The 27,822-nt window shown below is 50.7% G+C and overlaps 1 protein-coding gene across 10 annotated transcripts; it reads left to right on the top strand.

The window, feature by feature from the left end:
* The first annotated feature begins 6,353 nt into the window (after positions 1-6,353).
* Positions 6,354-27,666, top strand: LOC149858585 (uncharacterized). 10 transcript variants are annotated; one of them, XM_090060124.1, is made up of 7 exons: positions 7,632-7,771; positions 8,202-8,337; positions 8,692-8,818; positions 9,444-9,792; positions 19,899-20,015; positions 20,601-20,690; positions 22,509-27,666. In XM_090060124.1, the coding sequence occupies exons 6-7, from the start codon at positions 20,612-20,614 to the stop codon at positions 23,882-23,884; spliced, it is 1,455 nt and encodes a 484-aa protein (XP_089916250.1). In that variant the 5' UTR covers positions 7,632-7,771; positions 8,202-8,337; positions 8,692-8,818; positions 9,444-9,792; positions 19,899-20,015; positions 20,601-20,611; the 3' UTR covers positions 23,885-27,666. The 10 variants fall into 10 exon arrangements, with proteins under 10 accessions (XP_089916252.1, XP_089916248.1, XP_089916246.1 ...); XM_090060122.1 differs by lacking the exons at positions 7,632-7,771; positions 9,444-9,792 and adding an exon at positions 6,371-6,472; XM_090060120.1 differs by lacking the exons at positions 8,202-8,337; positions 9,444-9,792 and adding an exon at positions 6,371-6,472 and having other exon boundaries at positions 7,626-7,771; positions 22,512-27,666.
* The last annotated feature ends 156 nt before the right edge of the window (positions 27,667-27,822 follow it).

The following is a 27,822-nucleotide window of genomic DNA, read 5'->3' as shown; positions in this document are numbered from 1 at the left end:
GGAATTGGCTGGTGTCATAGCAGAACCACTGGCATGGCTGTCTGAGTGCTCATGGTGCTTGGGTCAGGTCCTAGAGGACTGGAAAAGGACTACTGTGGTCCCTATTTTCAAGAAGGGGAGGAAGGAGGATCCAAGTAGTTATAGGCCAGTCAGTCTCACCTCTATCCTTGGAAAAATCTTTGAAAAAAATGTTTAAGGATTGTATTTGTGGGAGTCCAGTGGAAAAAATAATGCAGCAGGGCAACCAGCATGGGTTAGTAGCATGTTGATCATGTCTGACTAATTGTGTCTCTCTTTATGACCAGGTCACAAAATGCTTAGACGCAGGAGTAGAGGTAGATGTCATTTACCTGGATTTTAGGAAGGTCTTCGATATAGTATCTCACCCCATTTTCATAAATAAATTAAGAGGCTGTGACTTAGATGTTTACATGGTCCAGTGGATAGTAAACTGGCTTGGGGGTTGCACCCAGAGAATGGTGGTGGATGGGTCAGTATCAGCCTGGAAGGGTGTGGATAGTGGGGTCCTGCAGGGCTCAGTCCTTGGACCTGTACTCTTCAATGTTTTAATCAGCGACTTGGATGTGAGTGTGAAGTGTACTCTGTCCAAGTTTGCAGATGATACTAAATTGTGGCGTGAAGTGAACACACCAGATTGCAGGCAGACCTGGACAGTTTGGAAGAGTGGGCTGAACACAATAGGATGCAATTCAACAAGGACAAATGCAGAGTGATGCACATAGGGCGTAAAAATATCCAGCACACTTACTGGCTGGCGAATGTCCCTCTCAGCAGCACAGAAGCGGAAAGGGATCTCGGAGTCACAGTGGACTCCAAGATGAACACGAGTCATCAGTGTGACGAAATCATCAGCAAAGCTAACCATACTTTATCATGCATCAGCAGATGCATGACAAACAGATCCAAGGAGGTGATACTTCCCCTCTGTGTGGGATTGGTCAGACCGCAGTTGGAGTACTATGTCCAGTTTTTGGGTGCCATACTTTAAGAAGAGTGTGGATAACCTTGAGAGGGTCCAGAGAAGGGCCACTTGTATGGTTAAGGGTTTGCAGGGCAAGCCCTATGAGGAGAGACTAAGGGACCTGGACCTCTTTAGCCTCCAAAAGAGAAGGCTGAGAGTGATCTTGTGGCCGCCTACAAATTCATTGGGGAGGGGGGAGGGAGTGGGGGGCAGCAAGGAATTGGAGATGTTCTGTTTACCAGGGTGCCTCCTGGGGTAATAAGGAACAACTGTCACAAACGGATGGGGAGCAGATTTAGGCTGGACATCAGGAAGAACTTCATGGTAAGGGTGGCCAGAATCTGGAACAGGCTTCCAAGGGAGGTGGTGCTCTCCCCTACCCTGGGTCTTTACGAGAAGGCTGGGTAGGCATCTGGGTGGGGTCAACTGACACCAGCACTCTTTCCTGCCGGGGGCTGGGGTCAGACTCAATCTGTTGAGATCCCTTCTGATCCTAGTATCTATGTAACTTTATCTTAATTACCTAGCCACTCCAATAAGAGAACCTTAGGCCAGGGATGGGCAATATATGGCCCTTGGGTTGGACCTGACCCACAGAGCAATTTTGCCTGGCTGGTGACGGATCCTTCAGCCCTGCCGGGCCCATGTACAGGGGCAACCCAGGTCATGGTGCATGTGGCCAGTCATGCCTCCCCTGGGTGCACAATGGGGCTGGGGTGGGGTGGCAGCTGGACTTAATTTCCTAGCAGCAATGGCTCCTTCTGGCTACTGCTGCCAGACCCAGCCCTGCTGCCTAGGCACCCTGGCCTGTCTGCCTCACACCCAGCACCAGGGCTGGGACCCATGCAGGCAGGGCATTCAGCCAGGCTGCTGAGATGGGGCTGTGGACAGGCAGAGAGCAGCATCCAGGAGCAAGATGGGTGGGTGGCATAGATACCAACTTTTATTTTTGCCAGGAAGAGGGGGGAGAGGAGCGGGGCTAAGATGATGGACATGTGACTCTGATATGGTGATCACCTTTTCAAAATGGAAAGGTGGGACCCATGCCTGTTTTCCACCTGCTCCCCCACCACCTGTGGCATAGCCGGAGCCAAGCTGAGCAGAGCCCAGGGTGGGAAGTGAAGGTGGATGCTGGCTGCCCACTGTGGGCTCAGAGCTCTCTGCCCTGCTGCCCTTCCCTCAGGAGCCCCATGCTGGCCACACCGCCATGAGCAGCAGCAGGGGCCACAACTCCGCACTGCTGCCCCCAGTGCTGCTGGGTGGGCAGGGGGCACCTCGCCATGGTGGTGTGACTGGTAGGGAGGGGAGCCCCAAGCCCACAGTGGACAGTGCGCACCTGCCCCTGACCCAGGCATAAATTTGGGGGGCGCTTGACCCCTCCCCTGGGGTACATGCGGCAGCATAGAGCGCCCCTCCCCTCCCCCAAACAAGCTGCTTATGGCTCTGTTCCACCCCCTGCCCTGGCCCTGGGCCCCATGCACTACCCTGACTGGACAATGCCCCTAGGCCCGGCTCCTGCCTCACTCCCTCCTTTACCATAGGGGCCTCAATTTGCTCCCCCCCTATAGACTTACCTGCTGGCATCTGGGGAAGCTGTTTTCCACCACTGCCTGTATTCCTGGCCACATGCATGTGTGCACACACACACATGCACATGATGCCCCCTGTGTCTTGTTCCCCATATTCCTTTGCAGGCTGGAATTCTGCCAGCCTGCAATGGGAAACCTGTCATTTCCTGCATTTTTCTGTAGTAAACAGAAAACCCAGATCCCTGCATGATACTGGTAATCCAGGACAAATGCTGTTCCGGAGTCATGGAGTGTGGCACAGCACAGCTCATCTAGGGATATGGCCCCTACAGAGACCCAGGCATTCAGAGGACTTGATCTGGGGTGACCACCAGGATCTGGGGGAACGTCTGTTCACCAGAGCACCCCGAGGGATGACGAGGTCGAACGGTCACAAACTCTTGCAAGACCGTTTCAGGCTGGACATAAGGAAGAATTTCTTTACTGTCCGAGCCCCCAAGGTCTGGAACAGTCTGCCAGCGGAGGTGGTTCAAGCACCTACAATGAACACCTTCAAGAGTAAATTGGATGCTTATCTTGCTGGGATCCTATGACCCCAGCTGACTTCCTGCCCTTTGGGCAGGGGGCTGGACTCGATGATCTCCTGAGGTCCCTTCCAGCCCTAATGTCTATGAAAGCTATGAAAATCTATGAAATCCCAGCCCTGTGTTACACCCAAGATAACTCTGACTGGGGGCTTTTATTTTTCCCAGAAAAGTATGAGAAGCCAATGCAAGTTTGTCCAAACTAGACATCAGTTTATTGGGATATCAATTGGGCAACATTACACAGAGCAGGTACATATAGCAGAGGATAAATACACACACTCACTGCTGGGTGGCAAGGTCTCAGGGCCCTCAGAATCTGCCTTCATGTTTTGAGGGAAGTCCCAGGCTCCCACCCCTCTGCCTTGGTATGGAGGAGTTTGATGTAGTTCAGGTTCTAATGTTTGTATTGTTCCCACCCATTTTTCTGAGTAAGGATCTCTTGGCCAATTGAGTAGGGAGCAGGGAATGAGTCATGGGGCCTGTGACCACTGTTTTCTACCTGTTAGCATTGAGTGTGATCAGTTGCAGGCACCTCTGGGGTGGGGCAGCTGGGGAGTGGCTGCCTATAATGCCAACCAGGAAGAGCTTACCCAGTACTGAGATGCAGCCAGCTCACGGGTGGGTGGTTGGGGTGCAGCTGATTTGCACTGGATGGGGAGGGCTTGACTTGTACAGAGATGCAGCCAGCTCTGGGGTGGAGCAGCTGGGGAACAGATGAGTACAATGTATGGCTGCTAGGGAAGGCTTGCCCAGTGCCAGCTTTGGGGCAGAGTGGCTGAGAAAATGCAACATAAAATGCCATATGGGGAGGTCAAGTAGGGAGACTTGGAGCTGGCTAGACCCTGGGGGCTGTTTGGTGGGGGTAGAGACAGAGAATACAGGGCTATTTGGGTCTTGAGAGGCTGATCCAGGGGCAGAGAATGGGGGATATGGTGCTGTTCAGTTTTCTCTGGGTGATTCTTGGCATTTCAGGCCCCTGAATCCTGAAGCACTTGCAGAGAGACATGGAGACACAGGCAGGGTTTTCCCATAAAGGCTGTTTATGCCTTTGTGTAAGTCGGGGTAAGCAATTATTTTGGGCAGAGGGCCACTTACTGAGTTTTGCAAGCCATCGAGGGCTATATGACAGGCAGCCCAGGGCAGATAAATATTAATTTTCTAAATTTTTTAGGGGTCCTGTGGATGGGATAGAATGGCCTGTTGGGCCACATCCGGCCCCCGGGCCACATTTTGCCCACCTCTGGTATAAAGACTCAGCATTTCAGCAGATGGGTGCAATGGGGTGAGGTGAATAGATGCACAGCAGGTCTCACAGGATGTGGCTGGGATGGCATTGTGTGTGAGTGGGATTTAAACAGATCTGCCACGTACCTGGCCCATGATGTGTAGTGTGTTTGATGTCCTGAAGAGCTGCAATGGATACACTGTGTGCTGGGGTGGGGTTGGGGGGGGGCGGGAAATGTAGGGCAGAGTGTCTGGGGGGGCTAGGTGTGCGTGTGTGTGCAGCAGGATTGTGGGGTGTGTAGGGGACAGGGGTATATATATGTGTAGGGCGGGGGCAGGCAAAATGCAGCTTGGGGGTCACATCCAGCCTGTGGGTGGGTACCTGCCAATTGATTGGATCTGGCCTGCAGCTGCCCCTGCAGCGCTCTGCATGGGGCTGAGCCTTACCCATTCCCACCTGGGGCATCCCGTGCAGTGCTCCCTGCCACTCCTGACCCCAGCCCGGCCAGGCCACGCAGCTTCCCAGTGGGGTGGCTCCCAGTGCAACTTCAGCAGCGCAGGTCCTGCTTACTTCCCCCTGCCTCCAGCAGCTCCTTCACCTTGTCCTCCTCCTCTTCCTTCCCCTGCTTCACCACTGAGCAGCAGGTAGTGCAGGGAAGGACAGCAGCTATGGGGACCTTGCTGGGCACTGGACACCCAGTTAGGCAGAGAGGAAGCTGCAGCCAGGTGGCTCCTGCCCCTTGTGCAGGGCTCCAGCTCCAGGCTGCCTTCTACCCACTCTGTCCCCCTCCCTTGCCCCCAGCCCAGCTCCTGGGACCTAGTGCATGGGCAGCTCCCTCCTACACCCCACAAACACCCCTGTCCCACACCTTGTACCCCACCCCCTCATGATATACTAGAGGAGCACTTTATTTTGAGCTATTATGTAATTGTTAGAAATATTATTAGAAACGCATAATGAATAGAGTGTTGTTAGAACTGCACAGTTTGTATCTCGTACCTGATAAGCAGAAACACCAAGGACATTCCTCCTCTCTTTTTATACTAAATCACTCTCTTTTCTTCTCTCCCTGACAATTGACATGCAAATTACAGAAGCTGTAATTCAACTGACTGTGTCCTTGAAAGAGGGGGGGATTTCAACTCTTGGTGACCTAGAGAGCTTTCTGAGTGTGCGTAATTAGCTGATGCATATATGCCTATCCGCCCCGCATACTTAAGTAGTTAATTATAATGAACATGCGACGGATGATGTGACGTAATCACATGTATGTTTGTATGAACTGGAAATAAGTTGTAAGAGTTCCTGTTTCTGCACACGTGCCCAGGAGAAAAAGGGATAAAAGCCAGCTGAGAGTTTTTCTCAGGGGCAGAGTAATCTGAGATTTTCTGTCTCTGCTCTGACCCTATTTGCAAATACACCTTTTGTTCTGCTAATAGTGTGTGCCTGAGAAATTATTATTCACGAGCCTCCAAAAGAAACGAACCGCAATTTTTTGCATCATAATCACCACTCAAAAAACCATCAATCGCGACAACAATTATTTTTAAAAATAAAATTATGTTCCAGTACCGCACTGTAGGAGTGTGTGTGTTGGTGTGTGTGGGGGGGGGGTGTCTGGGGGACAGGGTGCGGGTGAGGGGTGTGGGGGGGGGTCTATGTGTGTAGGGGTTTATGCGTGTCTAGGGGTGTAGGGAGTGTGTACGCAGTGTCTGTAGGGGTGTGGGGTGCGCAGGTATGTACAGCGGTGTAGGGGCTGGGGCCGTGCGTCCCAGCTGTCACTGCCGCCCCGGCCCGCAGCTTGGCGGAGAGACTCCTCCGCAACTGGAGCTCGCGGGCGCCTCCGCACGGGGCAGTGGCGCTTTGCGGGTGGGGACGGGTTTGGCACCCCCCTCCCCCCCGGCCCCTATTACGGGGAGGAACGGGTTAATGCGGCCCGAGCGGGGAAGGGCGGAGCGGCCAGAGTCGCGGTCCTCCACTGTCACCAGAGCGGCACCAGAGCAGCGTCGCTGCGGCGCGCAGGTGACGTCAGGAAAGCGGTGGGCGGAGGCTATGAGGAGTAGCAGGGGCAGACGGGAGGCTCCGATAGCGCTGGCCGGGGCAGGCCGGGCAGGTTTGCACCGTGGACTAACTAAGGGGGGCGACGAATGTGAGTGTATGTGTATATGTGTAGTATAAACTTTATAGGATAACCTTTGTATCTGTGTGCGTGTGTCACACGTGCCTCACTGCATGAGAGGCTGTGAAAGGCTGTGCAGTTATAAGAAAGAGAGGGGAGGGGAATTTGAAGGCAAAAGATAAGGCGGGGTGTGTGGAGAGAGGAGGGGAAAGAGGGCCGTGCTCAAGAGCAGACAAAGAAGCAATAAACCCCTAGGAAAGTAGCCAGGGCTAGGGTGCAGGTGTAGGGGCTGTGCTGTTGAGTCTAAGATTATCACTAGACTGTCTCTGGGGACTTTTATTTTATCCAGAGAAGGAGTGGAGAATCAAGGGCAAGTTTCTCCAAAGGAGACATGAGTTTGTTGGTGTGTGATCACTCAGGGAACAGGACCCAGAGTAGCTACATACAGCAGAGAGCACAGGGGCACATTCTCAGGCCTTAAGGTCTGAGGCAAGTTCCAGGCTCCCACCCTTCTGCCTTGGTGTGTGGGAGTTTGGTACAGTTCAAGTTCAAATCTGTATTCCCACCCATTTCTCTGAGAGAATGATCTCTTGGCCAGGGGAGTGAGGAAACTGAGTCATGGCCTGTGACCATTGCTCTTTCTTAGAGTCCTTTTATTAGCATGGGGTGTGACCCCTGGCCTCTGCATCTCAACTCCCTTGAAATTGTCCTTTACTGTCCCCTTCTCTTATACTCTAATCATGGTCCAGACTGCACTGCTTCTGGGATCAGAGGGCCTGGGAGGAGGGATGTAGTGACATACCCAGCACAACAAACGGGGGTGAAGGGCTCCCTAACACCAGCTAGTTCTCTGATCCTAGAGCATTCCCTCCAACTTAGTGCCAGGGCATCTTTATGAACTGGCCACTTGCTAGGAGGAAGCAGCTGCATGATGTCTAGAGGGAAGACCTAATGTGGGAACAAGCCACAAGAAGGTGAAATGAATCCTAGTCCCCATCCCCTTGTGCCAGAGTTAACTAGGATAACAGATGCATCCCTAGAGCTCATGCTGTCTGGATCTCCCTCCATGCCTACAGCTGTGACTTGTGACCAGGGAATCCAGACACCTTGATTCCAGGAGCTGTGACATTGTGGTTTCTGTGCATGGAGTTGGAATGCTGCACTTCCCTCTTTCTCTTTCTAGACTGATTCACCACTGAGTCTAGCTTCCACCAACCCATCCCACACCTTTTGAGGATCCACATTCCCCCTTCTTACTGCTCTGCTCCTTCCCTTTACCTTCCACTCCTCTGCAGCACAGCAGGGATGCTTGCAGTGGCACCGGATCAGGTAGGATATTACACATCCCTCTCTGTCATGTGGGGGCATTAAATCTCCCCAGGTTTTTGGCCTATTAGTGATCCACATCTCAGAGCCACTTGGGAAGCAAAGGGTAACTCATGATGCTGCCCTGCAACGCTTTGGGTTTCCTTGTGGAGGTGTCCTGGAAAAGCATCAAATCCCAGGGTCAGCCTTCCCAGGCAGGGTGTGACTCCCTGTGAGTCACTGCCAGGAAAACAGCTTCCCTAGGGCAGATAAGCTGCCTGCATTAGTCTCTGCTGGTGCAGTGATGATGTCAGTACTCCCTTCATTTAGATGCAGCTTTTGCCAACAGAGTGGTAGTTAGCCATGTTCATCTGAAGCTTTTGCTTATAAAACTTACACATCTTTAATTTGGTTAGTCCATAAGGTGCAATTCTACCCTCTCTTATGCCAATAGAGGGAGTAACTGTACCACTCCCCGGATGACGAGAGCTGAAGCAGGCAAACACAGTGTCCTGCCAGCAGAGCTGTGTCTACACCAGGCCCTGTGTCCACACCTGGCCCTTTGTCGGAGCAGCTGGGTCAGCTGAGGGGTGAGAAGTTTCATATCGTACCCAGGCTGGCTAATGGTTGCCGTAGAGAATAATGCTCAGAGTTGTGAAGGCCTTGTGGTTCCCTGGGAGGCATCTGGTGGAGAAGGATAAATTCTTGGGTCACTACTGTTATTTTAGTTAGGATGGCAGTGCCCCCTTTTGTAGGGACGCCCTATGCTGTGTCCGCACTGCAGGCTTTTATGGAGCACCTGTTTCAGCTGGAGGGTGGGAAGTTACATCCACGCCCAGTGTAGTCAGGCTGACAAATCATTATAGTGTAGCATAAGGCTCAGGACTGTGGGAGCTGGATGAGGCTGGAGCAGAAAGGACTGAGTATATTGCTTATGCCTGCAGCTCCAGGAGGCCTTTGAGGATGTGGCGTTGTACTTCACCCGGAAGGAGTGGGAGCTGCTGGGAGATGGAGACAAGGTGCTTTACCAGGACCAAATGCTGAGGAATTACCAAGCCCTTGTTTCCCTGGGTAAAGTTCTGTTTCTGCTACTCTCTGGAGCTGTGTAAGCTCAGAAATGTTCCCTTTGTCTCCTGGTTCTTCTACAGTCTTCTCATGAAGTTTGGGTCTCTGGTTTAAATCTGTTTTCTCCTCTGTTCTGCCATTGATCAGAGATGTTGTTAGCTAAGTTGGTCTGAAGTTAGTAGACTTGCACCTTCTCTAGACCAGGGGTACTTGGGAAAGGCCCAGGAGGTATGTGGCACTGGCATGGAAAGGTGGGGGCACTTGTGGTTTTACTGCAGGGGTTCCCCCCCACTCATTTGATCAGCTGCAGGGGGACATCCCCTCTCCCCCACAGCTGGTTGACTGGCCGGGGGACTCCCTGCTCCTTGACCAGCGCCAGCAATACACCAACCAAAAAAGGTTGAAAACCCCTGTCCTAGACTAACCAAAGTAGGGAGGTAGATACAGGAAAACCTCGTTAATTCAAGACATGGGACCAAAAATTACCAACTTCAAAATAAATGGGCTTGAAATAAATTTACCCATAGTAATTTATATATATCCAAATTACTGTACAGGCAGTCCTCAACTTACAAAGTTTCAAGTTACAACATTTATAAATTCATACCCTGTTTCAACTTTCTGACATCAGTTTCTACTTTGCAATGCTTGATCTGATGCAACGCCATGCCAGTGAAGAAGTTTGCTGCGTTACCCATCTCCCTGGAGAACATCTGTCCAAACTTCCTTGGACACTTTCTTTAAGAAAGCAGCCAAGACTCCAGAAAAACCTGCAGCCAAGACTCCTGAGAAGACTTCAGCCAAGAGTCCTTCAAAAAGTACAACAAAGTTACCTGAAAGAAGTACTTCCAAATCAATATGATTGCTATTTACAATATAAGGGCCCGCCAACATCAAAAAAGCCTCAGTTAGGGTCCGGAGCGGCGAGAGATACCCCTGCTCCCCCAGACACTCCCCCCCCAGCAGCTGCACAGCTGGAGGTAAGCGGGGCTTGTGGTGGGAGGGGGTTAACTCTTAGAGAGTGGGAGGAGGCAGCTGAGTGGAGTGGAGCCAGGCCGGGGCACACCCTGCCCAGGCCCCTACTTTGCCCAGCCCCCCAGGGAGCCATGCAAACAGGCTGTGCAAGCAGGCTGTGCAAACAGGCATGCTTCTCTGCTGGCGCATAAGTTAGCACGGAGTTCATACGGGAGGGTGTGTGGGAGGGCCCGAGGCCCTGCCTGTGAGCCCTGTGGGGTAGACAGACTCAGGCCCAGCCCGCCTACCAGTGGCATGCCGCAGATAGGCACTCATTGCACCTCGAGGGTCCCCTCGGGGTCTGGCCCCTCCCCCCCAGCACCTCAGAGACCACCACCCAGACAGAGCCCATGGTTCCAGAGTCCATGCAGACGGAGCCCCTGGCTCTCAGCTGTGGGGGCTGCCTATCCCTTTCTCAGGCTCTGGGGCTGGGGAGCATGTCTACCTCCCCTTGTGCGGTCTGCTCCCTTTTGGGGTGTCTGACGCACCAGCTGGAGAAGCTACAGGCCACAGTCCAGAGACTACGTGCCATCAGGGACTGTGAGCAGGAGATTGACTCCTGCTGCCAGGCCCTTCTCCCCTGGAAGCCGGAGAGTAGACCATGGTCTCCCTCCAGGACAAGGGAGGACTCCGGGACCTCCCATTCTGTCCAGCTGGAGATGGACCAAGGTGGTCAAGGGCCCTAAGGCCCACTACACCCAGGCCTCTGCCCTGCCAGAGCTTAGCAACAGGTATGAAACTCTTGCAGCCCCAGCAGAGCCTGCTGAGTTGCCAGCTCCCGCAGGCAACACAGGCACTACTGTAGCTACCATCCCCACTCTCCCCAAGACAAAACACAAAGTGTTTGTCATGGGAGACTCCATCCTGAGGGGGACTGAGGAGACAATATGCTGCCCCGACCCCTTAGCCTGGGAAGTCTGCTGCTTCCTGGGGGCTTGCATCCGAGACATTGCGGAGGAGATCTCTAAGCTCCTCCAGCCCACTGACCACTATCCCATGCTCCTTATTCATGTGGGCACCAATGACACAGCTTGGAGTGCTCCCAGCCAGGTCATGAGGCGCTACAGGTATTTGGGAGCGGGGCTAAAGGGTCTGGGGGCACAGGTGGTGTTCTCTTCGATCCTCCCAGTCTCAGGGTAAGAGCTGAGGAGGGAGAGGAGGATCCAGGTAGTTAACCAAAGACTGGTGCTGGTGTCATCGGGAAGGCTTTGGCTTCCATGACCACAACCACTCTTTGGCGGGAGAGGCAGTGAGCTGCTGGGAAGAGATGGCCTCCCCCTCTCTCTCCTGGGGAGGAGGATCTTCTCAGCCAGACTGGCTGACCTGCTCTACCGGGCTTTAAACTAAGTCCGCTGGGGGACTACCACCACTGCTGGCCCGCTGAGCAACCCTTGCAAAACCAGCGGGCTCAAGGCACTTAAGAGAGCCCACCCCTGCCCCAGCCCTGGTACAATCTGTGGGCAGGGCAGGAGCCCCCAGGGGGACACTTGCCTGCCTGTACACAAATGCCAGGCGCTTGGGAAATAAGTAGGAGGAACTCCTCCTCCTGCTTAACTGAAATAATTACGATGTCATAGGGATAACGGAGACCTGATGGGACTCCATCATGACTGGACCACGGGTATAGATGGCTATACTCTGTACAGGAGGGATCAAGTAGGTAAAAGGGGTGGGGGTGTAGCTCTCTATGTTAAGGAAAGCTATGCGTGCCTGCAGGCTGATGTTGGCGACCAGGGTGGACAGCTGGAGACCCTCTGGGTTAAAATCTGTGGGGAACATGGCACAGGGGACACAACAGTGGGAGTCTACTACAGACCTCTCACCCAAAGTCAAGAGCTTGACCAGGAGCTTGCCCGGGAACTGGCTGAGGCTGCATGCTCCAGGACCATGGTTGTCATGGGTGACTTCCATTACCCAAACATCTCGTGGGAGGATCCCTCAGCAAAATCGAGCGGTCGCAAAGCTTCCTATTGTGCGTGGATGACCTCTGCCTGATTCGGGAAGTCTACAGGCCAACGAGAGGTAAAGTGCTGCTCAGCCTGGTACTGGCTACTGGAGATGACCTAATCGGTGACCTAGTAATTGATATGAAGCTCGGTGACAACAACCACGAGCTGATCACCTTCGCCATCTGCCGTAAAGCTGGCAAGTCAGTCAGCAACACAGAAGTCCTTGACATCAGGAAAGCCGACTTTGACAAGCTCAGGAGGCTTGTCGGTCAGGCCCTCAGGGACCACGACCTCAGGGGCAGAGGAGTCCAGGAAGAGTGATTGCTCCTGAAGGGCAATGCACAAGCTAATTCTTACTCCATTTCAGAGGAAAGGCAGCAAGAGGGCATAGCAGCCGGCGCCCCCCTCCCCCCGGGCTCTCCAGGGATCTAGCAGACCTCCTGAGGCTAAAAAGAAAGGCCTACAAAGGATGGAGGATGGGATTCGCCTCCAAGGAGGAATATTGTGCACTGGTCTGGTCCTGCAGGGAGCAAACCAGGAAAGCCAAGGCTGCAACTGAACTCCAACTAGCTTTGAGCATCAAGGACAGTAAAAAGTCCTTTTTCAGATATGTGGGGAACCGGAGGAAAAGCAAGGGCAACATTGGACCCCTGCTGAACCAGATGGGACAGCTGACAACTGACACCCAGGAAAAAGCCATCCTATTAAATGGGTACTTTGCGTCGGTCTTTCATCAGTTCCATGGGACGCCCATGTCTGCTACGGGATAGGGAGGTCCGGGTGAGGGATAGGGAGGTCCGGGTGAGGGAGATCCCCTGCTCTCCATCAGTGCTGACCTTGTGAAGGAACACCTTTAGAGGCTGGTTACCTTCAAATCAGCCGGCCCTGACAATCTACACCCCAGGGTACACAAGCAGCCGGTGAGCATCATAGCCCAGCCTCTGGCACGGATCTTTGAAAACTCCTGGCGCTCTGGTGTAGTGCCCGAAGACTGGAAGAAGGCCAATGTGGTGCCTATCTTCAAGAAAGGGAGGAAAGTGGATCCAGCAAACTATAGGTCCATCAGCCTGACTTCTATCCCGGGGAAGATCTTAGAAAAGTTTATTAAAGAGGCCATCCTTAATGGACTGGCTGATGCCAACATCCTAAGGGATAGCCAGCATGGGTTTGTTGCAGGTAGGACTTGCTTGACCAATCTCATTTCCTTTTATGACCAGGTGACCTATCACCTGGACAAGGGAGAAGAGATTGATGTCATTTATCTTGACTTCAAAAAAGCCTTTGATCTGGTATCCCATGATCATCTCTCGGTGAAACTGGCCAGCTGTGGCCTTGGCTCCACCACAATCCACTGGCTGGGAAATTGGCTCTGTGGTCAGACCCAGAGGGTAGTAATTGATGGAAGTCGATCATCATGGTGCCCTGTGACCAGTGGGGTCCCCCAAGGCTCTGTCCTTGGACCCATATTGTTCAACATCTTCATTAATGATGTGGACACTGGAGTCAGAAGCAGACTGGCCAAGTTCACCGATGGCCTCAAACTCTGGGGCAAAGCATCCACACCAGAAGACAGGAGGGTGATCCAGGCTGACCTGGACAAGCTCAGCAAATGGGCAGACGAGAACCTGATGGTGGTTGATGCTGAAAAATGCAAGGTTCTCCACCTTGGGAGGAAAAACCTGCAGCATCCTTATAGGCTTGGCAGTGCTATGCTGGCTAGCACTATGGAAGAAAGAGACTTGGGGGTCATCATTGAGCACAGGATGAACGTGAGCCTGCAATGCAATACTGCGGCTAATAAAGTGACCAAAATGCTGGCTTGCATCCATAGATGCTTCTCAAGTAAATCCCGAGACGTCATTTTCCCCTTATACTTGGCCTTAGTGAGGCCGTAGCTGGAGTACTGTGTCCAGTTTTGGGCCCCACAATTCAAAAAGGATGTGGAGAAGCTTGAGAGAGTCCAGAGAAGAACCACGCGCATGATCAGAGGTCAGGAAAACAGACCTTATGACGACAGGCTGAGAGCCATGGGGCTCTTTAGCTTGGAAAAGCGGAGGCTCGGGGTGATCTGATGGCCACCTATAAGTTTATCGGGTGACCACCAGTTTCTGGGGGAACGTTTGTTCACCAGAACACCCCAAGGGATGAGGAGGTCGAACGGTTATAAACTACTGTAAGACTGTTTCAGGCTGAACCTAAGGAAGAATTTCTTTACTGTCCAAGCCCTCAAGGTCTGGAACAGCCTGCCATTGGAGGTGGTTCAAGCACCTAAATTGAACACCTTCAAGAGTAAATTGGAAGTCTGTCTTGCTGGGATCATATGACTCCAGCTGACTTCCTGCCCTTCGGGGGGGCTGGACTTGATGATCTTCTGAGATCCCTTCCAGCCCTAATGTCTATGAAATCTATGAAATTACTCATCTATAATTGATCGAGTACAAAATTCTGGGGTATTTTGGTGAAATTCTGGGGTATTTTGGTGAAAATAGGGATATCAGGCCTTGGTTCAGGAACCAATCCCCCATTTATAACATAGTTTCTTATGAGAAAATTGGTTCCCAGTTGCAACGTTTCGACTTAAGACATGGTTTTCAGGAACCGGTTGTGTCCTAAGTCCGAGGACTGCCTGTACTGTGTGTATGTATAGTCTTAATTCACCCACGTGTGTACCTTTAGTAACTGATAAGAACAAAGTGAGTTATCCCACTGGCTAATTAAGTTTGATTTTTATGGTATAAAGCACAAGCTGTTCCTAATATACCACAAGGAGTCTGTAATGTAGTAGCAATGATTATGGGGTCCTTTTTTTCCTCAGGTTTGCTCAATCTAAGAGCCAAAGTGTGTCGCCCCCCCCCAGGGGACCTGCCGTCCCCAGTCCTGCCAAACTGTTTTGAATTAACAAGTTTTTACTGGTCCATGGGACCAGAAAACAGCTTTAAATTTTAAAGTCAGCCATATAGTGAATTATCCCTATCATAAAGCATACAAAAAAAGGTAATTTTGGCTAGGGAATGACAATAGCTTTGAAATATTCCATACTTTGAACTATCCCATATCTAACTGATGATGTTTTCCTGTATATAAATAGGGGTTGGTGGGTGGGTGTGCCCCCACCCCTAGGTTGCAAATGGTTAAAAAAAGAAAGGGGCAGGGCCACTCCAAGCCCAGGGAAACCAGAGTCAGGGAGCTGAGCTGAGCTGAGCTGAACTAGAACTCCCAAACTACTTTGGGAGCTGACAGGAAATTGCCAGCAGCCAATAGGTGAGGGTGGGGAGGGGGTGCTTCAAAAAGCCCTCAAAGGAAAGAAAGGGGAGGAAGATATGAACTACAGCCTGTAGGCTGCTTTGAGGGCTGGCAAGAGGGGAGGTTGGAAAAAGGAGCTGCAATGTGGGGTCATTCCCCTGCTATCTCCATACCCACATGGCTTCTGTGTTGTGTATGTGTGTATTGTGTATTATGTACACACAAGGATTATGCGCACATGCATATGTTATGTGTAGGGTTACCATATTTCTAGTTTAAAAAAAGAGAACACCTGTTGGGACGGGGGAGGGGGTTGCTAATATGATTGTTGGAGGGGCAGTGATATGCCCAGCCCTCCTGCTGCCCCTCGCTCCCAACCCACACCCCCTGTCTCTGCTGATACCTTTTGCTCTGTACCCACAGGCCCCTGACACGGTCTGTGCCAGTGCTCCTGACCCTCAGTTGTTTTTCCCCCCTCCCTCCACCCCTCATTTCCAAGTCACAGCCCTCCCAGCTCTGCTGGTGTCCCTCACTCCAGACCTGCAGACCCCTGCTTCTTCCAGCCTGCAGCAACTCCTGGCCACCCAAATGGGGGTCCAGGAGGGTTGGCGGTTTCTCAGGGGAGTCATCTTTGGGGCACAAAAGGACAGTTCCATTGCGCAGGAAAAGGGGCATGGGGACAGAAAAAACCCCCTTGGCTCAACAGGGAACTCCAGAAAAGACTGGGGGCAAAGAATGAGATTTACAGGCAGTGGAAGCAGGGGGCAACCACCAAGAAGGAATATACCTCCGTGGCGCGCTATTGCAGGGAATCAGTTAGACAGGCCAAGGCAGGACTGGAGCTTAGGCTGGCTATAACAATCAAGGACAATAAAAAGTCCTTCTACAGATTGCACAGTGAGCAAAATGAAGGCGCAGAGTAACATAGGGGCCCTGCAGGACAAATTAGGACACTTGGCAGCTGACACAGGGGAAAAAAGGCAGAGCTCTTTAATGAGTTCTTCACTTCAGTGTTCCTAAGTACTGGCCAAGGCAATTCCCCCAACTTGAACTTAGATAGATGTCTGGGAGGCACTAGACCGCCAACAGTTAGTGTTGACTTAGTTAAGAAGCACTTGGAGGGGCTGGATGGGTACAAGTCAGCAGGCCCGGATGACCTTCATCCACGGGTGCTGAAGGAATGGGCCAGTGTCATAGCTGTGCCACTGGCACAGCTATTTGAGCACTGATGGTGCTCTCGCCAGGTCCCTGAGGACTGGAAAAGGGCCAACATGGCGCCCATTTTTAAGAATGGGACAAGGGCTGAGCCAGGTAACTTTAGGCCAGTCAGGCTTACCTCTGTGCTTGGGAAAACACTGGAGGAGGGCCACTCGTATGATTAGTAGCCTCTGTGCAAGAGCCAGCGAGGGGAGGTTGAGGGATCTAGATCTCTTCAGCTTTCACAAGAGATGTCTGAAGGGAGACCCTGTAGCTGCCTATAAGTTCATCAAGGGAGGACAACAGAGAATTGGAGATGCGCTATTTACCAGGGCACCCCTAGGAGTAACTAGGAATGAAGTGTACAAACTAGGGGAGAGTAAATTCAGGTTAGGCATTAGGAAGAAATTTTTCACAGTAGGGGTGGCCAGAATCTGAAACGGGCTGCCAAGAGAGGTGGTAGTATCACCTAACTTGGAGGTCTTCAAGAGGAGGCTAGATAGGCATCTGGCTGCAGCCGTCTGACCTCAGTCCTCTTTCCTGCCTGGGGCAGGGGGTTGGACACGATAATCCTTCATGATCCCTTCTGACTGTACAGTCTATGAAACCCTGCCCCTGCAAGCACAGACACTACTGTGGTGCTGCTGGCCCGGCCACACAGTTCCCTGCTGCCCCTGAAGGCTTCCCGCACCCCTTTCCCCTACTGGAGAAGCAGGTGCCTTCCCTGCCTCCCCTCCCCTGCTACAGCTTCAGTGCCCACACAGCTTCCCCCAGTGCTGGCAGCACCCGTGCACACCCCCCCTCCCCCCCCCCCCCCCCCCCCCCCCCCCCCCCCCCACTTACCTGCAAGTAGCTGCCGTGGCTGCTCCCACCCCCTGCCTAGCTGCACGATGGCCATGTGTGCTCAGACATATGGTGTCTCCTGCCTTCAGTTGGCTTCCAAGCAGCTCCTTGCTAGGGCAGGCGAGAAGTGCCAGGAAAAACTTTGATGCTGAGCAGAGCAAAATCCTGGACATTTGTTGATTTATTAAAAAACAAAACAAAATGCCTGAACAGAGATGGGAGGACCCCAAAACAGGACATGTCCAGGAAAACCCAGACATATGGTAACCCTAGTTATGCACACACATGGATAATGCTCACATGCATGTGTTGTGTGTTATGCATACATGTTGTGTGCACACATGTTATAATAATACGCACACACATATACATGCATGCACACATACGTACACACCAGAAGCTTTCATGGGCTGAAACTCACTTCATCAGATGCTGTGAAAGGACACGCAGAAAGCAGACTGTAAAAAGGAGATAGAAATTAGAATACAAAGGACAGTGGAGGTAGGGAGAGAGAGCAATGCTGGGAGAGGGAAGCAAACAAGTAGTAAACCCATAGGAACAAAGGAGTCCCAAAAGTGAATCTAGGTCAAGGGATAAGAATCCATAGTCACTGTTCAAACCATCCTTAATGCAATCCAGTTTGTGGATGATTTCTTATTCCGCAATTTCCCATTCAGATAGGTTTTTAGAAGTCTGCTGTACGTGAACAGCCACCCTCAGATCAGTGATGGAGTATCCAGGGGAGCTGAAGTGTCTTGCCACAGGCTTGTATGTCTTTCTGCAGCTGATGTTCATTCATTCAGTCATGTAGGGATTCCCCCTCCAATGTAAACAGCACTGTAAGCACGTGATGGTGTATATAGTGTTGGTGGAATTAAAAGTGAATGAACCTCAGAAGTTATAATTCATGTTATTAAGTACAATGACGATGTTGTCTGCCTTGATGTTGGGGCAAAGAAAGCATTTGGGGCGGTTGAAAGGTATGGTGCCTTGGTGAGATCAGGAGTGAGGTAGCCTGTTGCTTGAGAGAGACTGAGTCTAGGGGGCTGCCTGTAAGCCAGGACTGGTTTGTTGCACATGACCACTTTGAGCCAGCCATCCTTTTCCAGGAGGGGTTGGAGGTCATTAATAAAATGTCTAAGGTGTTCAGACCAGGCTGTAGGTGACAGCCAGAGGCATCTGAACTTCATTTACAGGGTCCATGAATGTAAATGTCCTCTGGGATATTTTTCTTCTCAGAAATTCTCAAAAGTCATCTTCCACACTGAAGATTTCTTTTAGCTAAACTGTTAATCCATCTTTTCCTCATCATCACTAATTGCATTGGGGATGTGATTATCAAGTCATTTGTTTGTGCGTAATGGATGTTAGCCAGCTTAACAATTGCTTTCTCATCCTATCTGCTGTTCAGTTTCTTATACATGTCAGTTAACATTGCTTCTTACTGCCCTTCTTACAGCTCTTGTCTTTTTTTGCATAAGTGACTTGGTCTGAATTTATTTTTGCTACTTATTTTGCTCTTTCTTTCAGTAGCTCATTGAGTTTCCCACTTGGTTTTCCTTATGTGACTTAGTATCACAGGATACATTTTCAGTGGCTGTAAATACAATCTGCTTCCTTGTATTCCAAAGTGTATCTGCATCAAGTTCTTCATTGTTATTATTACTAGCAGATGCCTGTCATGAATGATGGAGTGTTTCATGGAGTGTTTACATGGCCCCCCGCTCCCGGCTTACCCTTTGGGGCCAGCCATGTAAACAGTCCCACAGCCACCACCTCCTCCTCCAGCCTTCTGTGGGGTGGCTCCCTCCCCCCTGCCCACCCGCCTTTGCTTCCTCCCCCAGTGCTTGATAAACCATGAGCTTGGTTTTGAATCTGATATTGTGATCTTTGAACACCCATTTCCTCAGGTGTCTGAAGGCTGTATTTGCATGCTTGAGGTGATGGGAATTTATGGAACTAGACACAGTCTAGGTAATGTTGTAGGTGTAAAATCTAGGTAGTTAGGAAAAAGTTGAGTTAGGGTACAAAAACAGAAACAGATCATTGAAATGACAGGCTTTAAGTTCAGGCTTCCCTGGTCTTATTTGGCCTACCCGTAAAATAATAGAATAGCACATAGGAGGCCTGTCTTCACTATTCGCATTCAGGCCTATTCTTATTATCAGTGGGCTAATAAAGGGCAGTTCTGTTTTCAGCTTATATCCTCTTGCACTGAAATCTTGTTCAGGCAGAGGAAGCCATCTACAGATGTTTGATACCCTTCCTTTCGGGACTTTGTCTCTAAAACTTGTGTAAAGTAGGTTGTCTTAACAGGTTGACTGCTTGGTCACCTGTCAGTGATTTTTAAAATCTTAGAACTGAAGCAGTTCAGTGGGTTAAGATTTAATGTTCTTTTTTCCTTGGAAATTGTAATGTTAATCTCATTTTAGGTTAAACAAATTGCTATGTTTTTGTAGCCTTTCCAGGTTCTAACTATTTTCTTATTTGTAACCATTTATTTTTCTCTCTTCTAATCTGTTTGATTCTGTGTAAACATTTCCTTTTCTCCACCCACCCAAGTGCACAGAGGGAACAAGAAGTTTTGCATTTGCCCAGACTGGGCCTGGCTTTTAAGGGCTGGAGTGAATGAGGCCTGTCACCTGTGGTTTAGCTGTCCTGTTTCACTCAGTCCAGCTGGGGCTAGGGGGCAGATCTAGGCTTGTTGCAGGTGGTGCCTTTTTCCATGCAGTCTTAGCAGATGAATTGCCCTGACTCCTTGATTGAGACTCACTGAGTCTGGAGCTCCACTCTGGCCTCATTACAGACATAACCACTCTTTTATGCGCTTCGCCACACAGGATATCAAGGTCCTGCACCAGACTTGATCAGCCGCATCCAGCGACGGGAGGTGGAGCTCTGGGTTTGTGAGGAAGAGAACCCTGGAGAAAGTGTGTGGTCTGAGGGCTTGTCCTCAGGTGAGTCATGGCAATTCCCCTTACCCCAACTCCTTAGGACATCAGCACCAGAGTGGCAGAGGCAGCTGGAACCTTCAACCATGCCCATTAGCCATGTATCCTAATTCATCTCCTAGAAACTAAGCCCCTTGGCTGGAGCTGTGCCCAGCTGGGTTGGGGGCCTGCTCTCAGGAGAGTTGATATCTCAGTTGAAGATTGTCGTTTCTCTATAACGCTCTCTGGCAGGGCATGATGGGACCTGTATTGCTTCATGTGATGGTGAGTGGAAACTGAATGCCATTAGGGATTAGGCTGTAGAGGATCTCGGCTTCTATTACCCACTGCTGCTGGTTCCTCCTGCTAAACTAGAACTTCCCTTCATAACAGGGGAATAAAAATGACCTTTAATCATTAATTCAGGTTGCATTACATGGCTAACAGATGCAGGTGGGATTCACAAACTTGTGTTCTGGGGAGAGGAAACTCTTCATGGTTTACAGCAGAATCTCTTTCTGCTGCATCTGTGGGGCCCTGAGTGGCACAAACCCTGGGCCCTGAGACCCAGTCCATGTGCACGTTAACCCCAAGGCCTTTGTCTTGGTGCAGATTCCTCTGATATGGAGGACTCCTGGGACTTATTGGCAGAGGAAAACTCCATGGACTCATTCCCCAGAACGAAGACTTCTATGCAACTAGGTAGGAAGATGAACTCTGTTCCTTCTAGAAAGGAGATCTGGAGAGCTCATTTCTGGCCTGGCTGTGAATCGTTGAATCATGATTCTCCCCTTCCAAAATGTTATGCATACGTGTGTGCTATGTTGACCTTCTGGCTTTTCTTTTTATTTCCAGCAGCCCTCAGGGCTTGCGTATACCACAGCAGTGGTCTCTCCCAGAGAGGGCAGTGCTTATCATGCCCCTGTACCCATGCCTGCTGATGCACTGAAGACCCAGAAGTTTTCCAGTGAGGCTGTTTCAGTTGTGTTCTCATATGTTGTTTTCAGGACTGCCAGAAACTTATAGCTAGAGCACAAGCATTGGGGATTAGTCCCAAGCAGCCTCACTGAAGTCATGGTTCTATAACATTGTTTCACAAACTTTTTTGGTACTGGGGGCACACTTTTTTCTGGATTAAAATTGGTAGCACACTTCAGTCTTGCAGCCAAAGAAGTGTGTTTTGGCTGAGCATATATAATTTCTTTTCAAAGTATATACCACATTTATTTTCCCTGCAAAAAGAAATCATACCAGTGCTGAGGTGTATGGTTAAAAAATGACACCCAATAAATATAAAAACTAATTCTTTGTTTAAAGAAAGATATATCATTGGTTCTCAAAATGTTGGCCTCAAGGCCCCTCCATAACACTTCTGAGTTTTGTGGCACCTGGATTGAAAGTCACAGAGATTAGATCTAACTTCAGAAAAGAGATGGAGAGGAGTGTTGAGGCTAAAATTTGAGAATCACTGATCTATCTGGTGCCCCTTAAGGGTACTGGGGACCTATCTTGCTGTGCCCTGCTCTTTCCACCACCATCTGCCTTCCCATCCCCAACCCCTGGTCTGTACCTCAAGGGGCAGCCCACACAGCTCCTGAAGGGTTTCATGCCAGTGACCACCCCGTGGCCCTGGGAGCATGGAAGGAGTGGAGGGGATGAGCAGGGTTACCAAGCATGGCTCTTTCTGTGTATCTGCCTGCTTGCAGCAGTGCCCACTGAGAGTGTAGGGGCTAACACAGGAGCTGCATGGGGTTGGAGAAGGCAGCAGCAGTTCTCAGAGGAGCAGCTGCAGGCACTGCTGAAGTAGTTGGGGCAAGTGCTGAATTCCAGATGGGGGTGGAGAGCCTTTACCTCCTGACAGGGGTTGTATCTCATGGGACACTGTTTGAAAATCACTGGTCTTCAGCATGGCAGCAAACTTGGGTGCATGGAGGAGTGCTCAGACTCCCCAGGGCCCATTGCTATTGTGTAAATGAGCCTCATTCTTGCATTAGGCAGATGCCTCTTTTCTCCTAGTCTTAGAGATCATGGAGTCAGTCGGATCCTGTGCCAGCAGACACCTACCACATGGTTCTAACCCAGAAGGGTCAGAGGTGATACAGTTCTTCCAATAGAGTAATGAGGTCACCAGCCCTGTGTGCCCACTAAATGGGGCACATGCATAAAATTAAAAGCTGCTGCTGTGGCCACTTCCAACCCAGTGGCAGTAGCTGGCCTGGCCCTTGCCATCACCTCTGCCACTGCTGTCACCCAGGGCACAGAGCTTAGCTTTTAAACCTGTCAGTTCTCTGCACTTAGATGAGGCTTGGATTTGGGACAGAAGCACTGGGAGTCTGAAGCTCACTAGGGAACATTAGCACAGTGCACTGACCTGGCCCTCCATCCTGAACTTTGGGAACATTTTAAATTGGGCCTCTTGTTCTCACATGGTACCCAAGTGCATAGGCCCAGCCCTGCTCTGGGACACATGCCTGCCGGAGAGGCACAAGGACTAATATTTGGGTTCCCTTCTGTACCCAGCAGGTGCCGGGATGCTGAGCAGAGCTGAGCAGCAGCCTCCTGAGGAAGAGCCTGCAAACCCAGAGCTGGTTCCAGCCAGAAACCAGGTCCCTGGGCAATGGGCACAGAGAGTAGCTGAGCCCCAAATGAGCCCCATGTGCAGGGAAAGATTCCAAGGGCAGAGGGACTCAGGAATCCCTGAGGGCAGCACTCCTATGGGAGAGACATTGTATATATGTGGCGAGTGTGGTGAGAGCTTCAGGGGCCAACAAGAGCTCTGGGCACACGAGGGAACCCACAGGAAAGAAATGACCCACCCCAGTGCTGAGTTGAGAGAGAGTTTCTGCTATGATTCCCATCTCATGGAGCAGCAGAGAACACAGTCAGATGAGTGCCCCCATCTCAGTCTTGACTGCAACAACAGCTGCATTCAGCTATCTCCGCTCGTCCATGCTGGGCAGAAGCCACACTGCTGTGCTCAGTGTGGAAAGAGCTTTCGGCAGAGGGCTACTTTGGCCCAGCATCAGCGCATCCACACTGGGGAGAAGCCCTATCACTGCGGGGACTGCGGGAAGAGTTTTGGGCACAGCTCTGCTTTTGCCCAGCACCAGCGTATCCACACAGGGGAGAAGCCCTTTCACTGTGGGGACTGTGGGAAGAGCTTCAACCGCTCCTCCAACCTCCGTGCCCACCAGCGCCTGCATGCTAAGGAAAAGTCACACCCGTGCTCAGAGTGTGGGAAGACCTTCAGTAGTCCATTGCGACTCCGCTCCCACATGAGTCTCCATACAGGGGAGAAGCGTCACCCCTGTCCAGACTGTGAGAAAAGCTTCAGTAGCCCAGCACAGCTGAGTGTCCACCGGCGAGTGCATACAGGGGAGAAGCCCTACCAATGTGCAGAGTGCACAAAGACCTTTGCCCGCCCAGACCTCTTCCAGCTCCATCTGCGCGTGCACCGGGGGGAGAAGCCATACCATTGCCCAGAGTGTGGCAGGAGCTTTGTACGCCCGTCCTTTCTTCGAGAGCACATGCGCCTGCACACGGGGAACAAGCCCTACCAGTGTGGGGAGTGTGGGGCAAGCTTCCACTACCCGTCGCAGCTTCGCATCCATGAAAGCCTACATACTGGGAAGAAGCCCTATGCCTGTGCAGACTGTGAAAAGAGCTTCAATAGCCCAACCCACCTCCAAGTGCACCAGTATGTGCACACTGGGGAGAAGCCGTACCATTGTGGGGAGTGTGGGAAGCGCTTCAACCGCCCAGCCTATCTCCGTGTTCACCAGCGCATCCACACAGGGGAGAAGCCATGCCTCTGCAGGGAGTGTGGGAAAAGCTTCAGGGATCACTCTGCTCTCAACAAACACCAGCGAACCCACCGACCAGCCCCTTGCCATTGACATGGGCTGTCTTGTACAAGCTCTCACATCAGCTCCCTCCCTATACCCCGTGGGGGTTTACAAAACACTAAATGGTGAAGAGAAAGTCACTAGGGATTCATTATTGACCGTCTCTCACCAGACAAGAACAAAGGGTTACCACATGAAATTAGCGGGCAGTCAGTTTTAAAACTAACACGAGGAAGTTTCCCCTCCCCCCCAGCATATCGTTAAAGTGTGGAACTCATTGCTGCTAGATGTGGTGGAAGCTGAGAGTTTAGCCAGATTCAAACAAGGATTAGACACATTCTTGGAGGAAAGGGGCATCAGAAGCTATTGAGCACGGGGGCTAGGGATACAGCCTCTCAATCAGAACTTCTTAGACCTTAAATTGTGGAGGCTGCAAGTGAGAGAAACAGCACAAAAACACCCTGATCATACCCAGTACACTCTTGCTTTTAGTATCCACTCTCTGCTGCTGTGTGACATAGGAGATTGGGCAAGATGGACCTGTGGTCTGACCTAGGAAATGGAAATTCTTATATGCCATAAAATGGGGTTGGGGTGAGGTCTGGCACCTGACCTGGATTCTCCCCACCTTTGCATTTTGCCACATTTGCATTGGCCTTGAGAATGTGAGTGTTTTCCTGGGAGTCTCCTAAATGTGTTGTAGTTGGGGTTTGGGCCCACAGCAGAACGTGGGCTCACATCTGTTCTTCAGGGGCTTTGGCTTCTTCCAGGTTGATTGCTCAGGAGTTTTCTAAATGTTCTGTATTTGGAATTTGGGCTGCAGCTGGAACAGAAGAGACAAGTGGGCTCAGCTATATGTCAGGGGTTCCTTCCAGCTTGGTTGCCCATGTTGTACTTAAGGGTGCCATTTGGCATTGCCCAAGGCAGGGATAGAGAAGCATTCTTTTGCTTTTGGGAATTTAGCACTGGTTTTGTTGTGGGAGGGAGAAGAGTATAGGGGTGCTTTTTTGGGGAGTTGGTAGAGGTGTTTTTTAGGGGGCGTGACAACTGAAGCTTTTCTGCAGGAGAGTTGAAAGAAACACTTTGGGGAGGGGATATGGGATCTCCCCTGAGCTTGAGACAAGGTGCTGCAAATGGGCAGGAGGGAGTGTCAGGGAATGTAGGGATGGGGTTCAGAAAGTGTCTTGTATCTGGATGGGAATTGCAGCTGGGAGGTATGGTTGTGTTGGTTGGGGGGGTGTTAACTGTATGCAGAGTGAAAGGGAGTTCTCACATGTTGTTTGGGGAGTCCTGTTTTAAGGTAAGCCTCACTGAGACTTTTGACTAGGACAGGATATAAAGGAGATCAGTAAAGAGCTGGACTGCAGGGAGGTTTCCCTGTGAGTCACTGCCTGGAATTTAGCTTCCCCAGGAGAGATTCCAGCTGCCTGTTTTATGGAGTGTCCACAGTGCAGTGATAATGTCAATGCCCTTGTGTAGACAGCCCAGGGCAGCAGAGGAGGGAGCTGCACCACTCTCCTGGATGATGTGGGTTGAAGCAGACAAACACTCCTCTGCCCACAAGCACTTTGCTGGAACAGCTGGGTCAGCTGGAGGATGGGAAATTCCATATTCCTACCTGACCCAACCATTCTGGAAAAATGTCAATGTCTCCATCACCTGTTCCACTGTTCTTTTCCCTCTCTAATCACCTTTTAAAATACTCCAGATGATAACCCGCTACTTCCTCAGCATCCCTGACCCCCCAAAGCCCCTCCACCTTCCCCTCTGTCCCAGCATGCCTGATTCCTTTCACAACCCCTGCTCCTCACACTGTCAAAGTCCACTTAAGCCCATCTTCCTCACTGCCCCCAGCACCCCAACCATTCCTCCATGCTGCATCTCCCCACAGTGAGCTTGGCCTGAGTGGGGTGAATGGCTTCTCAGACTCAGGGACCAAGCACATATAGGGAGGATGTAGTGTATGCTTGGGGACACATTATAGCCCTTGCCATCTCCCCTGACCTTAGCAGAGGAGAGTAGAGTGGACATGGGGGTTGGATTGGTGCAGACTGGGGGGAGGCTTTGCCTTCTGTAGTGAGAGCACAGCCTCTACCTGGGATCTCTGGAGCATATATTAACCTTTTACAGCAGCAGTACACTAGCTGCTATGGTTCCCCTGCTTTACCTGTGGCAGGTTTAGGTGTGATGTCTTGTGTCTGGGTTGATGGTAGTTCTACAAAGCATTTAGATATTGGATTTGTATAGGATGGTTTGGATAGAGATGACCCTGCCTCAGGCAGGGGGTTGGACTAGATGTGACCTCTGGAGGTGCCTGCCAGCTTGACTTCTTTACAATCCTATGATACATGTATATAAAGGGATGTTAGGAATGTGTCTGGGGGGGAGGGGGTAGAACCACTTATAGGGAGACTGGGATTTATTTGAGGCATCTGTGGGGAGCAGGAAACTAGAATGCATAGTCTTTGCGGTGATAGGTTTGGGTTGGTGTTGCAGTGTGGGTGCTTGGGGGATGGGGAGCTCTAGGGGGTCCTGGTGTGGTTTCAGAGGCCATGAAGACTTAACAGAGAGTGGGAGGCATACAAGGATCTTTGATTAGATTTGTAGGATTGATCTCTTCATTGGGGCTTTTCTCTGCTGTCTTTTTTTTTTTTTTTGGTCTGCATCCTCCAGCATAGACTCTTCTTCACTCCCCCATTTCTTCTCTGGGAAACATTTTCCATGCATCTCCTGGCTGTTGCCTTGGCCAGTGTCAGAAGCATCTTTTGAAGAAATTTACTTCAATCTTTGTCACAAATACAATATGGTCTACATATTCGATTCATTCATGCAGGATCCAGTCCTAGAACTCAAGAGACAGGACAGCTTATGGTGGGAGAGAGCAAAGGGCCTGTTATCGTTCAGCTGTGCTGAAACTTTGAACGCTAATTTTTATGTCTTCTGCATTTCCTCTGAACAGTTTCTGACAAAATCCTTTATGGCTAAACACTTGGGGGTATATCCTTTTCTTTTCTTTCTGTTCTTTCTTTTTCTTTTTTCTCTTTTTTTTCTTAGTTTCTTTCTTTTCTTCTGCTTTTTTGTGGGTGGGGGTGCGGGTGGTGTTCTAAAGAGGTCGTTCTTTTAAGAAGATGATGAAGAAGCTTTCTTTACAGATGCCATAACCCAGAATATTTGGAAAAGGATGCAAACGAGATGCATTGATTTTTACATTTGTCTTTCTTGGAAAAATGAGGTCCTTTTCATTTTACCTTTACCAGAGAAATAGTTCCCTGAAAACTAAATTGAAGAACAATCATTGTAAAAATTAATAGTCATGGATTGCTTGTCTGAAAATCAGAACTGTGTGACCCAAGGTAGCATGTTCCATAAAATAGTTTGTTTGTTTTTTTAAACTCCAAAAAAATTTAGATGGAGAAAATACTGGGCACTTTTCGTTTTTAGCAAAAAAGAAAGCTCTACTTCCCTGCCCAGGAGGGAAAGAGGCAGCCAGGAGGCGGGGCAGAAGGGGACACTGGGAATTTCCCTAACTGAGGTGTGGGCTAGGCTTAGGGGAGATATTGCTGGCCTGAAATTGCCCCTCCTCTAATCACAGCTATTTCTGCCCCATCCCCTGCCCCCCCAGGGTTGAGGGGGCAGGTGGGGGGAGCTGGGGCAACTGCCACAACTCTGTCCTGTCCCCCCCAGAAGGAAACATTGTGGGTGGGGGGACAGGGGCCTAGGGTATTAGTTTCTACTCTGAGGATATTTTTAAAGAAAATTTTCCCTTTGGTTTGCTGCCCCCTTTTCAGCCTTAAGGGGTTAACCATCACTGTGAGGTTATTTTCTAACTGCCCCCTTGTGAAAGTGCCCCATGGGGAGGGAGATGGGGAGGGGGGGCATTTGGTGTATATCTTTACCTCGGGTGGGGGGAGGGGGTAACAGCCTCATGCTGGAGGGACACCAAGGGAAATGGCTCCCCCATGAAGAGTGGGGCATCCCTTGCAATGGAC

This window comes from Crocodylus siamensis, chromosome 8, assembly GCF_052110815.1.
Source record: "Crocodylus siamensis isolate JL-2025a chromosome 8, ASM5211081v1, whole genome shotgun sequence".
NCBI lineage: Eukaryota > Metazoa > Chordata > Crocodylia > Crocodylidae > Crocodylus > Crocodylus siamensis.
The sequence above is the reverse complement of the archived record's forward strand: the minus strand, read 5'-3'. Positions and strand labels throughout refer to the sequence as shown.

Excerpts from the sequence above, each read along its gene's own strand:
- LOC149858585 (XM_090060118.1), top strand. The coding sequence starts at position 7,748 with ATGCTTGCAGTGGCACCGGATCAG. Across the intron at positions 7,772-8,691 it reads TTGCAGTGGCACCGGATCAG|CTCCAGGAGGCCTTTGAGGA; the intron begins GTAGGATATTAC and ends TTATGCCTGCAG. Across the intron at positions 20,016-20,600 it reads GTCTGAGGGCTTGTCCTCAG|ATTCCTCTGATATGGAGGAC; the intron begins GTGAGTCATGGC and ends GTCTTGGTGCAG.